Genomic DNA, 15278 nt, shown 5'->3' with positions numbered 1-15278 from the left:
TCCCCAGCCCGAGAAGTGACTCTTATACAGTAGAGCAATCATTCTGTTCCCTTCTAACATGGTTCTCAGTGACATTTAAAGACAGGGTCGCTTCCAGACCCAGCAGAGCCCCTGTGACAGGATCAAGCCTGTGAGAGACGGTCCACACTGAGACTGGCCGCCGAGAGTGTCTGCGAGGAGCTGTCTTGAGTGTGTTCATTGACAGGAAATCAAAGCCATCCTACTTGTGAGCAGGACCATTCCCCTGAGCCAGGGGTCCTGTTTAAAGTGGTGAGTGTGAGCTGAAGGCGGATGTGCATCCCAGCTGCCTCTCTGTGGATGTGACTCATTCTCTTAGGCTCCAGCTGCTGTGGCTTCCCTGGCCGTGACGGACTGTACACTGAACTGTGAGCTACAGTAAGTCAGCCTTTCCCCTTTAAGTTCTTCTGTCTGGGTATTTGAACCCAGCAGCGGGGAAACAAAACTAAGACGGACTCTTTATTCATCCCTGTCTCTTCCGGCCCCTCCTGTTAGGTCCAGCCATAGCTGGCTCTCTCTCAGGCTACCTATTAGTACTCGCTGCCTTGTCGTCCCCGCCCCCCCAGTCCCTGGCTCTGTGGCCTGTTTCTCCACTGCTAACAGGGAGTAAATCAGCATGGTGCAGGGTTGTGTGTCATGAAGTCTATGAGCCCCTCAGGGGGCTTCTGGTTTCTTCTGTACCCTTAAAAATCCACCCACTGGGTGCATCTGGTGTGCCAGGTCCGTCTACCTGCTTCCTTTCCTGGTTCCCGTGGCTCCTGATCTGCTGACCTCTCTCCCCATCCTCGCACCTGCCAGTGTATGACTGATGTCCTCAGGGCGCTTCTACTCTCCTCAGAACTCCCCAGGGTGAGACCACCTCTGTCCCAAGTCAATGCCTGGAGTCCTCCCTCCTACACTGCTCTAGAAATTCCTTGAGGCGGAAAGCTGAGAGGTCACTGTCCATCATCATCACCATCACCACCATCATCATCATCACCATCATCATCATCATTGCCACCATCACAATCAGAGTCATTGTCATTTTAAATTAACCTAGAAAGAAATAGAGTTCACCGTGGCATTTTCAGCATTACTGTTACATGCTGTTTTCCTACATCCCCCTCCCCCCTCCCTTTGCTCTTTTTGTTTCCTTCCTGCCCCCTGAAGACTCTCCCCTCCTGCTTTGACATTATGTGTATTTCTCTGTCCTCTCCTTTACCCCGCTCCTCCTGTAAGAGAGATCTCCTCTCTTCTCACGATCCTCTCTCCACGTTTACAGATTGTACTCACACACATGTGCAACACCCCCCTCACACACACACACATCTTGATTGTGCATCTAAGAGAAAGCAGTGTTCATCTTTCTGAATCTGGTTTGTCTCATCTTGATAATCTCTGGTTTCATCCCCCCGCCCCATCCCCCACAGATAAAGGCTTCATCTTCCTTTACAGCTGAAAAAAAGTCCGGTTGTATGGCCCACGGTTTCTTTATCTGTTCATCTGTTGGTGGGACATTTTGGTTGGTTCCATGCCTCAGCTAATGATTATAGATCTGTAAGCATGTCCATGACAGGGGTTGGATTCTTTCAGGCATGTGCCCAGTGACACAACGGAGCTATATGTTGTTTCTAGTCTTAGGTTTCTGCGAGGCAGCGCCTTTCGGTCCTGTAACTCTGCACCTATTTTCATCCCCACCTACAGGATCCAGGCTCCTCCTTCCCCCACCCCACTAGAGTTTGGTGACTGCCCTTTGTTTCCTTGGTGGCAGTCATTCAGACAGGTGTGAGAAGGAATCTCAACGTTGCTTTAATTTGTATGTCCTTGATGTCTCCAGGTGTTAGACACCAAGGACTTACAGCCACATTTATTTGTTTGTTTGTTTTTAGGAACTCTCTATTTAACTCATTGGCCTGATTATTGATTGGGTGGTTTATCTATTTTTTTTTTCAGCTCTTTATATAGTCTGGATAATCCTGCCTGATGTGTGGTTGGCAAAGATTTTTAACAGGCCGTCTCTTCGCTCTGACGATGGTTTCCTTTGCCGTGTAAAAGATGCTTAGTGGCCTGTGATCTCCACCGGTGGTTCTTGGGGTTACTTCCTGGGCTCTGAGTCCTTTTCGGAAACTCCTGGCCCGCGCCTACATCTTGACGTACTTTCTGTGATGGCTTCAGAGTTCCAGATCTGAAGCTAAGTTATCCATGGACCACTGTCTTGTTGCCCATTGTTTCATATATTTGGAATATTCTGGATATTTCAGGAGAGTCAGCCAAAATCACTTCATTTGCCTAAAAGCAGAAGTCCAAATGCTTTCAACCATGATGTCCAGGGCGTGGTCCAGGTTGGGTGTTCTGAGGCCTATACAGTGGCATGAGCCCACTCAAAGGAAGGAGACTCTGACACAGCAGATTTGAGCGTGGCCCCTCTCCAGTGCCCTCCTGGCTACCTGACCATCATCCGCACTGGGTCAGGAGAGCTGACTGACAGGTCAACTTCTCTGGGGCTCAGGAAAGGGTGACATGACCCCTGAGGTTTCAGGACAGCTCTTGCCTTTCTGTCATGTTTAAAGGAAGTGACAGAAACAGCAGAGACACTGCCAGGACAGCTCTTTCCTGGGGCTCAGCACTCCCCTGTATGGCCACCTGCCTGTCACCCAGGATTGCCATCTCAAAGTGCAGGTTGCCCTTTCTTTATCTACCCTACCACCGTCTGTCTGTGCCTGTCGCTTCTTTTGGAGATTGCCGGTTCCTCACTGCAAAAGGATCAGGTCTTAGTCAGCTTCTTAATCATCTCTGGGCAGCTGGCGCCAGGTCTGGCAGAGGACAGCTTGTGTCTGATTCATCGCCGGACCCCCAGCTCTTAGCAGCAAACACTGAGCACGCTTAGTTCACGTCCAAGGGGATGCATGCACGCACGCATGAATGGGCTCTGTCAGGAGGCCGCCTCTGATTACCAGCCTCCAGCCTGCCCACCTGGTGAGCTTTTATCATCTTTGCAGGGGGACTGAGGGAAACTGAGGCTAGTGGGAAGCTTCAGGGCCTCACTCCAGGCCTCACAGAAGTTGCTCCAATGTTTATTCTCTGTCCCGAAGTGAGAACACCCAGGCTTCCTCCAGCTCCGATATTCTCTAGTCAACTCAAGCGTGGATAAATATCTCTAGTTTCGTGACCAAAATCTGTGATTTATGCCTCAGCTAGGTCTCAGGAAAGACTCCTCTTCACAGATGGGCTGCCTTCTTCTGCACACGCAGCCCCCATCTGCACCTGCTGGCTCCCACTGGTCTCAGACAGAAGGGCACCCCACCAGAGCTAGCTGCTTCTAGTAGCAAGGCTTTGAAAAAAAAGGACTGTCAAAAGAAAATCCCCACCTGACTGCGAAGTGTAAGGAAATGTGGCTCTGCCAAATCCCAGGCTGAGGCTTAAAAGCCAGGCATGCAGGTGGACTCTCTAGGGAGGGCCTTGCTGGCACCTTTGAGGGGCAATTCTAACTTAGGCGTGTCTAGCTCATTGTGACCATCCCTAGGTGATGGAATCCTTTGCTGTCGTGACCAAAATGAACACCCTTCCCTTCCTGTGCTCTGGGACACTAAACCAGGCTGGAGCCACTCCCTGAGACTACACACAGGAAGCCGTGCTGGGTGAAATGACCTGGGAACATACCCTCAAACAGGCCAGAGCTTGGACAGTCACAGCAGAGTTCTCTCGTCTAGGAAAAGAAGGGACAAACCTTTGGAGGTGCCGGAACAGCATAGTCAAGGCAGCTGTGGTCAGGGAGCTAAAGCCACACCAGATTACCCTGGGAAGACTCTGCCAAGTCAAGGATGTTCCCAAAGGGGCAGATTTGAAGTTTGATTTTTTTTTAATAAAAAAAAAATCATTGATTGAACTCATGGATGGGAACATAGACCCTAAGCATCTGCTGACTGTCCAGCATGATTCAGAGTCTGTGCAGGGTCTAAAAACCTAAGACCAGCTCTTTCCAGCTGACAGCAACCTGGTAGTATTCTTGCCTCAGTGTACCACCCAGAGTGGCTGGACCTGTGAGGAGCTGAGGTGCACACTGGGGACTATGCATTTGTTAATGGGCAGCCCTGATCCCCTGGGAGCTGTAGAGTGTCTTTCTGAATCCCACTGTGTTTAGTTTCTTCTCTGTCTTCTGCTTATTCTGCCTGGAAGGGTACCAGAGGGGGAACATCTGGGAAAGACATCTAAGTGTGTGCTTATGATATAACCATACATCACACACACACACACACACACACACACACACACACATCACACACACATGCACACACACATGCACACACACATGCACAGAGAGAGAGAGAGCGAGACAGAGAGAGACAAAGACGGAGAGAGAGGGGGAGAAAGACAAGGAGAGAGACAGAGAGAGGAGAGAGGGAGAGAGAGAGAGAGAAGGAGGGAGAGAGAGAGATAGAGAGAGAGAGAGAGAGAGAGAGAGAGAGAGAAAGAGAGAGAGAGAGAGAAAGAAGCATTACTCATCCACAAAAAGGGAAAACTACTGAACTTCATAGCTACTTGGGCAAATCCCAATGCTGCCAAATAAATAAAGCAAATGTAAAAACAAACAAACAAAAAAGAACGTCTTTCACATGATTTGATTTACACAAACGCCCAAAACACACAAATCTTATCTACTATTTTAGCCATCATTAGCATGGTTGTCCCAGGTTAGGAATTGCTGAGGAAGAGACTCAAGGCTATTTTGAAAGTCTTGGAAACCATGAGTGTGGCTTCTGCTGGTGTAGACATCTGTTACAGCTGTCAGAAGGTGTGTCGAGAGGTGGGAATCCCCTTGGGCACAACCCTGGAGTCTTGGGCATCATTCACTGGCTCCGCACAGGGTACCTAGTACAGAGCCAGGAATACAGCTGTGATTCTTGTCCAGATCTTCATGTATATTGATGACTTGTTTAGCACTGTCTGTGTGGTCTGTCCATTCCTCTCTTCCCTCCCCCTCCCTCTGTGCACCTCCCTTCCCCCCCCCCCATACTTTTGTAATACCCAGGCCTCTGGGATGGAGCTGGGCTCTTTTTTTTTTGCTTTACTGAGGGGATGGGGTGGAGTAAACAGTCTCTTGAGACCTATTCTCCAGGTGAGCATCAACACTGCCCAGACCAACCGGGGAACAGGCTCACCCTAAGGACTCCTCGTGGGTAGGGTAAGGACAGAAAGTCCTTGTGGAGTTAGGTGTGAGAATTTTTAATGTTCTGGCCCCTTCCATGCAGAGCGAGACCATGGCATCACATGGACCAAATGCAGGCCTGAAAAGCGAACCTCATTTCAGAAACACATGGAAGGGCCAGCCTTCCCTCCTTTCTCTCCCTACATCCCCTGTGAGCCTGCCACCCCACCCCCAACCACCGAGGCACCGAATTTAATGCCTTGGCCGAGAGAATGAGATGTTCTGTTATTTTTCATGGGAAATTAAGCCCGACCCTGCTGTCAGTTAGCTCATGCCTGGGAGGATGGAGGCCTGCTTAGCCAGGCGCTCAACCCCTGCTCTGAGCTCACCAAGGCGGGGTGGAGGCACTGAGTGGGGGAGGGGCTGGCTGGGGGCCAAGCATGATGTCACCTGCCGAGGTGGGAGTGGGGAAAGGCAGGAAAGGTCAGAGGGCCTTCCTTGGGGGGTGATGGATAGTTGTGAGTGCCACTCCTCCCCCAATGCCACACAGATCCACCCCCTCACTGAGAGACACTCAGACACTGGTCTTTTTCAGCTCCCAACTCTACCTCCTGCCCTGCAGAGGACACCTGGTGGTCTGGTCTGGTGATCATCGTCGCCGTGGTCTGTGCCTCCCTAGTGTTTCTGACTGTCCTGGTCATCATTTGCTACAAAGCCATAAAGAGGTGAGTGTCCTCTGGAACCCAGCAGGGCTGCCCGGTCCCTCAACTGCTTGGCCACTGCCCGGTGATAAAGATTGACACCCAGTTAAGGAGTGGGAAGGAAGAGCAGGGACCCTCTCTGTCTCCAACCTGTTTAATGCTTACTGTGAATTTGCTGCAATGGCTCCAGAGGTTTCTCTTTGTTCTTGTACCTTTAAGCTTTCAGAGTTGATCACAGACATACCTTCACAAGTGTTTACATGTTTGATGCCTGCAAGTTCTATGTCTGCTTCAGCAGATAGAAAAACCGTGCAAAAGACACTGCTGAGCACCAAAGGACAACAGTCATTAGTACTACTTCTGGGAAATATGATTAGGGAAGGTTTTCCTTCCCTAATCCCCGAGCTCCAAAAGTTACTTCTAATTATTATTAGAATAATTGTTAGCATCTCAGATACTTAATTCTCTCCCCCGAGTCCACTCTTCTGTGTAATAAGATCTGTTTAATAATTCAAAACCAAGAAGAATGACAAAGAAATCTTAGAATGAGGGTGTGGCCGGGCCCGCAGGCCTTAAGCTCTACACCTGGGCAGGAGAGGGAGGACTTGACTGTCCCACAGACCTGGGCATGCACATCCCTGGGGACAGATCACAGGATGACCTTTGCAGAGAATACCAATACTGAATCCTCAGGAACTGACTAGACCCCTGGAAAGTTCAGGCTACGCTGTGTGTTCATTTCTTTATCCCGTGTCCTTAGCCCATCCCCCAACCTTTCCCGAAATAGTGCTGCACTATTCAGATTAGGAAACTGAGTCTCCAAGGAACTAGGAAGCTGACATCCTATCAGAATCTGAGTATAGAATTGTGTGGTGCCAAAGTCCATCCCTCAGGCTGGGATGCTCAGCCAAAGTTGATGATGAGCCTCCACACTCCTGTCTGCCCTTCCTGGGGAGTGAGAAGGAATCTGGGGATTTGATGTCTGTGTCCTGCCAAGTCAGACAGACAGAAGACAGACATCAAATCTGAGGCTCAGAGGCCCGAGACCCAGTAACTCTGGGCACAGACCTGGCTTTGGACTCCAGAGTGGATGAAGTCTTCCACTGCTGAAGTGTTTTGTGAATACCCACTATGTGCTGGCTCCATTAACAGAGACTTGTAGTGTTTGTACGTGACAAAACTTATTTAGCCATAAACTACTCACCTGACCCCAGGCAGGAGGGCTGATGGTCCCTAGGCCTGGGGACAACTGCCTGCTGTGGATATTCCAATTCCACTTGACAGTGGCTGAGCTGCTGGGACTTTCGGAATTGGAACATGGGCCGTGAGTCATGAAGGTGACTCTTCCTGGAGCTAACAATGTGGTCAAGTTTGTCTTGTCCTTCTGTGCCGACGGGCTGTAGGCTCAGACCTTGCCTTATTCAACTCTGACTTCCTCTATTTGCTGTCTTGTCAGTCCCGTTCCTTCCCCAAACTGTAGGTCAGGTGCCATGCGGACAACCTCCCACAAGTGATCCTCACCCCTCGTGACTATGTGGCATCTCAGAGAGCCTGAGATATCCCAGAAGTTCACTGTCTAGAGCTCCATCTGTCTGTATCTCCGGGCAGTATTTCCTCCAGCATCTGTCCTGGGAAGGGCTCTGTCTGTACAGATCCATGACTACAGAACTCCGCAGAGGAGAGTCACACCCTGGAAGGGGCCTTCCCCTGCCCACCATGCTTCTCGCAGAGCCAATCCAGAGAGCTGAAGGATGGTGTGGGGGTGAACCACATCCTCGGCTCACCTTCACCTGGGTGTGGAGGGAGAGCAGCCTAAGCACCATCTGTTTCTCCCACTGACACCCTGGTGGCTGGGGAAAACATTTTCTGGCTTTGAACTCAAGATTGGGGAATTCTGTGCTCTATAGAGGAGGCTCTTGCTGGGCCTCTGTGGTGTGTGTGTGTGTGTGTGTGTGTGTGTGTGTGTGTGTGTCCCCAACTGTGGGCTGCTCAGAGCTACGATTCATCTGCCCCTTCCTCAGCAGAACAGCAGATTGGATGTGAGCCCTTTGGTGCTCCGTGGCTGGACCCCTGTGCATGATGCTTCCCGTAGAGATCAAGACCCACCTAGTGGGTCGGGACAGAAGGTCTCCAAATGGCAAGGTCACTGTCCCCCATCTCTTCTGCCCAGACGCCAGGACACATAGAGACGCTCACTCCCCTTTCTTTTGGTTTTAGGAACCAGGCCATTTAAAGGCATTCTCTGTGGCTCCTGCCTTGTGTGGGGACCAGCCCAGATTGGTCCACAGATTGGAGGATCAGAAGGAGACCTAGCAGTGTCTGCTAGGTCTGCCAGAGCCTCAGAAGGTGCATGCTAAGTAGGAAGTCTGGGCAGCCTAGAGGACGGTATGATGGCCCCTGCCGGCCAAGTCAGTCAGCGCCCATGATGCCTCTCTGACAGGAGTGCTGAGAGCTAACAGATACTTACAGAGTGCTTACTATATGATAGACACTTATCCACATGCTTGATGTGCACTAATGTGTTTAATCCTTCCAGCAAACCTATGAAAGGGGCACTGTTGTACCCATTTTACAGATAAGAAAAGTGGGGCTCAGAGAAGTTGTATAGCTTGCCTGAGTTCACACAGGTGGAGGTGTTGGAAAGCTGAGGTTCTAGAAGCTGTGGCCTCTGCCCCTTAAAGTTGCTAGTGTCATCCATGAGTGCTATGTTTGGTGAGAGAATGGAGTCACACAGGCCATCTTCTGCTTTGGGGACAATTCAGCTTTCACTGACACCAATGAACCATAGAAGGCTTTGCAAACAGCTATGACCAAAGTATGAGGAACAGAACAGAGGAGGTCTTGGCTCTGGTGCCAGGAGGTGAGCAGGCCAAATCTACGAATCATGAGAGCCTTTTATGCCACCATCAAGAGCTGAATCTGGGTGCTTCTGTGCCCTGTGATTAAAGCTAGGTGAGACAGACTTTTTGGAAGGCTCGATACGACTTTGAGGGATCTCTGAAAGGGGATGCAGGGAGGCTTTCCCAAAGGGCCAGACAGAAGGTGGTGGCCTAAGGGGACAGGCAAGGATGACAGTTCAAGTCCTACTGCAGTGCAGCTGGGACCTTTGGCAAGTCAAAGTTTTCACTTAGCCTCAGTTTGCCCCCATGAAATGACTGCTAATTCCAGCCTAGCTTCTTCGGGGGCTGAAGAGGGACAAAGACCTCTACCCAAGAGGGCTCTGTTCAAAGCACGAACACAGCAGGAAGGACATGTGGAGTAGTTCTCGCCTTTCTAAAAGCCTCAGGAGCTAGGCTCAGCCAGCTAGAGTGATTTCTTCTGTGAGAAACTTCTGACACAAAGGGAGGCAGATGTGAATAAAACGGACTTTCGTGCGTTGTGTGAGATGTCCTGATAGTCTCATGACTCTACTGACCACCTCTTTGCCTCCTCACTTTGCTGAAATTCTGCAAGCAGAATATATTCTGAGGTCTCTGAACCATCCCTGCCCATCCTATCTTTGGGAAGGCTCTGAGGATGCTTGAGAATACAGGAGCAATCGATCCCTGAGAGGTTATTTTTTAGGATGATTGTAAATGTCTAGTTTAGATAATACCTAGCCATTCATCCCCGGTACTTCTGGGGACATAGGAGGTGCCTGAGCTACGCTCAACTGGATCATCCCCACTGCAGAGGCAGCAGTATAGTGGTGTGAAGCATTGTACAGCGCAGCTCAGGAAGTTGTAGATACCGAGGGTGGAGGCCAGGGACCTCCTGAATGACACAAAGGAGGAAAACCAGGAAGTAGCACCATGATGTCACGTCCTCAGCAAGGGGGCTAGACCCTTTTTAGGGCCTCTCTCCTAGCCTTCCTGATCCCTGGTACACAGAAGAGGAACAGATCTTGGGTTCAGTGTCCTCTGAAATGAGCTATCAATGATTTGATGAAACTGATCAAGACCCACTAGTGTGTACTAGCTCAGCTTGGGAATTCGTCATTATTCCCCCTGCCATAACTGTCACCACAATCACGGCCACCACTATCAACCCAACCGTGACCACAGCTATTAAATCCCACCATCAACCCACTCCCACCACCATTACTACCACAATTACTACAACTATCATCCTGTCCACCAGCACCACCAGCATCTCCACCTTGTCCACATTATCACCACTACCATAACCTCCTTCACCATCATCATCACACTAACCATCAGCCTCGTCCTATCTACCACCACCACCTCCTGCACCATCACTAACCCCTTCTCTACCACAATTATCACCATAACCACCTCCAGGAACATCATGGGTATCATCACCACCACCTCCAGCCCAGCCAGCATCACTAACACCTCCACTACCCTCGCCATTCCCTCACTACCATCATGGTTTTGATTGCACAGAGTAAGATACAAACTCCGATTACTAATGCGCTTCCCAAAGGGATCAATCAGAGCTTGATCACACTAGGCTGACCGTACTTTTTGGGTTATCCAGAACAGATTTAGATTGTCGTCTCCTTCCCTTTCCCTTCTCAGTAGGTCCTGGTTTGCATACTGAATTATACGGTCACCCTAGTTAGGAGTCTATGTAGCTTCTGATTGACCCCACAGAAGTGCTAACCCAGACTCTGGCTCGGAGGTTACACCGTCACAGTTGCTCAGAACTGACAATGTCCTTGTTCCCCCCTCCCTGCTCCTTCCTAGGAAACCACTGAGAAAAGATGAAAATGGCACCGGTGTTGCTGAGTACCCCATGAGCTCCTCGCAGAGTAACAAAGGGGTGGATGTGAACACTGCAGTGGTGTGAACCTGCAGGCCCTGGGACCCACTTGGCCAGAAGGGCACCGTGGTGACACTGGTGGACATGAATGACAGGTGGACACGAGCTGACCCTGGGCCTGTCCAGGACTTCGTGCTTTGCAGGCCTCGAGCCTCCTGAAAGAGAAAGCATCCTCTTCCCAGGCTAGCCCTGGTCACTCCCGAGGGGTGCGGCAACCAGCGCCAGGCTTGAGCCAGGCTCCCCTGCATGTGGCCCCTGAGCAGCACCACCACCCAGGGTTCTCCATCCGCTCCTCCTTGTCTCACGTTGGGCACACCGACTGTCACCCAGTTGCTGCTGAAAGCATGTATTCCAATGAAAGCAGAGGGTCTGTCTGTCTGTCTGCCTGGGGAAGAGAGATACCCCACTCTAGCCAGAAGAAAGGTGATCCAGGGACTTGCTCCCATTCTGGAAGCTTTCTCTCCTGCAGGAAACCCACCTGCTGCTCCTCTGTGGACATTCTTCCAAAAGCCATCACACAGCCATGAGACAAATGTCCCCTTCCAAAGGTGCTTCCCACACATCTGTCCATCGCCGAATCTGCCACTGTCTTCTGTCTTCAGAGCTTGTGTCACTCCTTCTCCCACCCACAGCCTAGCCTGTGACTCCTCACTGCACACCTGCCTGGGAAAGCAGTGAGCTCAGCCTACACAGTCCCCAGGGAGTGAACTCAGTGTCTCCCAGATGCCCAGGCAGAGGGTGTCTCAAGAAAGTCAGAGGTTTCCTTTGCTCACTCTGACACCCCACCCCTGGCTCCTCAGGAAGCGTCAGTGTGAACCAGACCCTGCCTCACTGGACAGAGGTCACAACTTGTGCCAAACCCATAGGGGCACTCTGTGCCAGGCTGATGCTGGTCTAGAGTGCTCCGTGACCCACTTACCCCAACAGTCCCTGGAAGTCTAAATTTGGTAACTCGGAAAGTTCCCAGGAGAAGGTAGCCTTCCGTGTGTCCCTGGAGTGGCTTTCTCTGTGGACCAGAACTCTTAAAGCACTAGAGCTTCCTGAATGTGGGTAGAAGAGAAAGTGGAGAAGAATCATCTAGCTTTGATAACCCCCCACCCACAGGCTTGTTTTTTGGAGGCCACCCACACAGTGGGGTACACCCCTTGACCCTTGTGATTTTGTATCCCTTGTACCCCTCCCTCCAACCCCCTCACCAGCCACATGTACTTGTTTAGAAGGAAGCAGGCCTACTGGAGAGTCACACCCCCACCCCCACAGTGTAGAGATTTAGCTGGGCATGTTAGCCTCCTCCTCAGCCACCAGAGATCTCTGGTGGGTGTTTGTGCTACTTGAGAAGTTCAAAGCCAGATAAAACTGACAGACATGAGAATCATCCCCAGGTAGCTGGGTGCCCTGAAGTTGCCACTGCTCTACTTCTGAGTCAATGGGTACAGGTTAAGGGGCGGTCCAGGGCATGGCACACCTCCTGTAAGCGACATTTGTCTTCCTTTGCTTGAGGGCACAGTTTAGAATTTCCCTTTTACATCAGGCCTTGTGCTCTGGCACAGAGTCACCAAGATCCTTTTCTGAGGCTGCCCCCACCTCTCCCAGGGAATGACTGGGCAGTCCTCTTCGGATGTGATTCCAAGTGACAAGGAGGCCAGAGGAGGTAGATCAGGAATGGGCAAGGGAAGGATGAGAAGCCTGTTGGGCTCTACCCTAGTGCCTTGTCTCTCACACCATCACCACCTTGATCTAAACCAAGACAAGGGCCACAGTCTCCTGGTGTCTGTGCCCACAGCAGACACTGGGCAGATATGAGGCCTGGCCCCAGCTGTAAACACACACCCCATAGAGCCTCACAGGAGAGAGTAATACCCTCCACTCCCACCTCCAGTTATCAAGACCCAGCAGTGAGGAAGGGACTCCCCTGGTTAGAGGAGAGCTCCCTACCAGAGGGCCTGAGGACTGAGCAGAGCCTGAGACTTCCATGTACCTGTCTAGTCGTTGGCTTAAACCTAGGAAGCACACAGTGTGTGTGTGTGTGTGTGTGTGTGTGTGAGTGTGTGTGTGTGTGTGTGTGAGAGAGTGTGTGTGTGTGTGTGAGTGTGTGTGTGTGTGTGTGTGTGAGAGAGAGAGAGAGAGAGAGAGAGAGAGAGAGAGTGTGTGTGTGTGTGCTATTTGCCAGCAGGTTGCATCGTGTTTGGCTAGTGTACATGTAAATTCTCTTTAGTGGGCTTGTGCTACCCGACACACAGTTAGGGGAAACCAAGGGAAGGGCCTAGGTTTTTAAAGGGTTCCCTGGAGAACCTCTAGAGCCCAAGACTTGCCACTTAGAGGGTGCATCTCACATCACAATAGAAGGCACAAGTTTTTATGCCCACATGGCTGTAACATACAGAAAATCAGTGTCAATCAGGTGAGTGAACTCAGACCTTCATTTCAAAGAGCCCTGTGTCAGCTCCACTGTGACCTGTTCTCAGAACTTCCTGAATGCACAGGTTAGAAGAAATGTCCATGTCCCCGCATTTCTGCCAATGTTTCTCACTGTGGTTAAATCATGTCAAAACTCAACAGCATTTAGGACCTCCCAGTTACCAGGTGTTTCTATAAGCCTTCTAGAGAACATTTTGGATGAAAAAACGTAGATGTAAAAAAAAAAATAGGCATATTATATATAGTTATATATATAAAGAGATATCTATCTATACAAATATATATATATATAAATACTGTACTCTGATCTGTACAAATATGACCTAAACAGTCCAGGTAGTGTGTGACCGCAGTGCATGAATGTAAATACCGTGAACTCTGCCTTCTTAGTGCGTGTGTATGGGAGGTGACTGTGCCTTTGGCACTCCGCATTGGTGGCAGGTACACACATCAAGACTCAGCAGTTCCTTCCTTACAAAGAAGGAAGCATCGAGATTTTTTTACTGTCAATAAAAATATACTTATAAAGATGACTGTCACTGTTGTCTGTAGTGGGTGACTGACCCTGAACACAGATGAGAAGGAGCAGGCATGCTGCCGTGAACCCAGGGCAGGCTGGGCACTTTGAAGGTGCTTTATGCCTATTGATTTATCCTAAAGTCGCAGGGATGTGTTTTTGCTTGTTTTGTTTTTTCAAGATTTTTTTCATTTTTGAGTGTATGAATGTTTTGTCTGCATACACATACAAATGTATACATATATGCATATGTATACATATGTATATATGTATATATGTGTATATCATATACATCACATACATTATATATACATATATCATATACATACACACATATACATATATCATACACATATACATATATATTATATACTTAGTCACCTTTACATATATATTATATACATATAAGCAAACACATATATCGTACACATATAAACATTTACATATGTATCATATGCATATACACATTTACATATATCATATACATATACACAGATAGCATATACATATACACAAATATATCATATATATATATACACATATATCATATACACATATACATATATATTGTGTGTGCCTGGTGCCCTTGGAGGCCTGAAACAGGTATCAGATTCCCTGGAACTGGGGTTATAGATGGTTGTGAGCTGCCTGATGTGGATGCAGAGACCAGACCCATGTCCTCTCTAGGAGCAGCAAGCGCTGTTAATGAAGCACCCACGGGCTGGTACTTCTAAGCCCAGTCCTGACCCTCATCCTCTCACTAACTGTCTAAACCGAGGCTAGAACCACAGACCTTCCCATTTTGCCTGGGTGGAACTAGTTCAGGTTCAGAAGTCCCACTAAGAAGGTTCCAGGAGAACGGTCTGGCCTTGCTGTGGGTATCTAGGCATTGAGGAACTTCTGGTCATGCTGGAGGAGGAATGGGATTGGGCCTGTGGCCACTGTCCTGGAAGATTCATCCAGCCTGGACCTCAGTACTCAGTCCCCTGGCCTGAAATGTGCTCCAATCAGAGGGGCCTCAGGAAGAGCAGGTCCACTCAACAGTCCTGAGCCTGAAGGAAGTAAGGCAGGAACCACTGGGGGCTGTGCTGAATTCCAGATCCCAGCAGGAAAACTTCACCAAACTTCCATCTTTCTATGGGCCAGTAGGGTCCCTGCTCTTGTGCCAGAAGGGCCACTGGGAGAGAGAATGCCATTATCCTCAACTTTAGGGTAAAAAGATGGATCAGAGAGGAGACTCTGATGGTCAAGGTCACACAGAGACCAGCCAACAAGGATGGGACTGGAATCTAAATCTTCAGCACTGGCCTCTGCTAAGGACTGAGGGGACCCTAACATAGACTGTCTCCCCATAATCGAGGTACAGCTGCTTTTCCTTACTTCCTTCAGGTCTCCAGTCTCTCAGTAACTTCAGTGAGTGGGGGAGGAACAAGAGAACCCCCCATGTCCTGAACTAGGGGTGTGTATCTCCCAGCTGGCCCCCTGCCATGGAGGTTGCCATCTCAAGATGGGGACTTGGGCAAGAATCTGTATTCCAGACTCCTGGGGAAATGAGAGGAGTTGCTGCTGAGCCGGAAATGCTTTTCTCGGCCCTTTCCCGGTATCAGTGGGATCTGATGAGCTGTCAGCTCTGGGGATTCCCATTCAAGCAGGCACAGAGTGGAAGGGCCATCTTCCAGCTACTGTCAATATAGCTGTCAATAAAAGAGCCTGCGCCACTCAGGCTTCTGACCTG

At 49.8% G+C, this 15278-nt stretch overlaps 1 protein-coding gene across 1 annotated transcript in view; it reads left to right on the top strand.

The window, feature by feature from the left end:
- The window catches only part of PRIMA1 (proline rich membrane anchor 1), a 49990-nt gene extending 36498 nt beyond the window's left edge, over positions 1-13492 (top strand). The window contains exons 4-5 of the mRNA XM_080933508.1: positions 5739-5868; positions 10533-13492. Coding sequence (XP_080789634.1) covers positions 5739-5868; positions 10533-10635 — 233 coding nt within the window. The 3' untranslated portion in view covers positions 10636-13492. The remainder of the gene's footprint in view (positions 1-5738; positions 5869-10532) is intronic.
- The last annotated feature ends 1786 nt before the right edge of the window (positions 13493-15278 follow it).

The sequence above is a fragment of the Micromys minutus genome (genome assembly GCF_963924665.1).
Source record: "Micromys minutus genome assembly, chromosome: 1".
NCBI lineage: Eukaryota > Metazoa > Chordata > Mammalia > Rodentia > Muridae > Micromys > Micromys minutus.
Note: the sequence above shows the minus strand (reverse complement) of the source record. Positions and strands in the feature narration are given on the sequence as shown.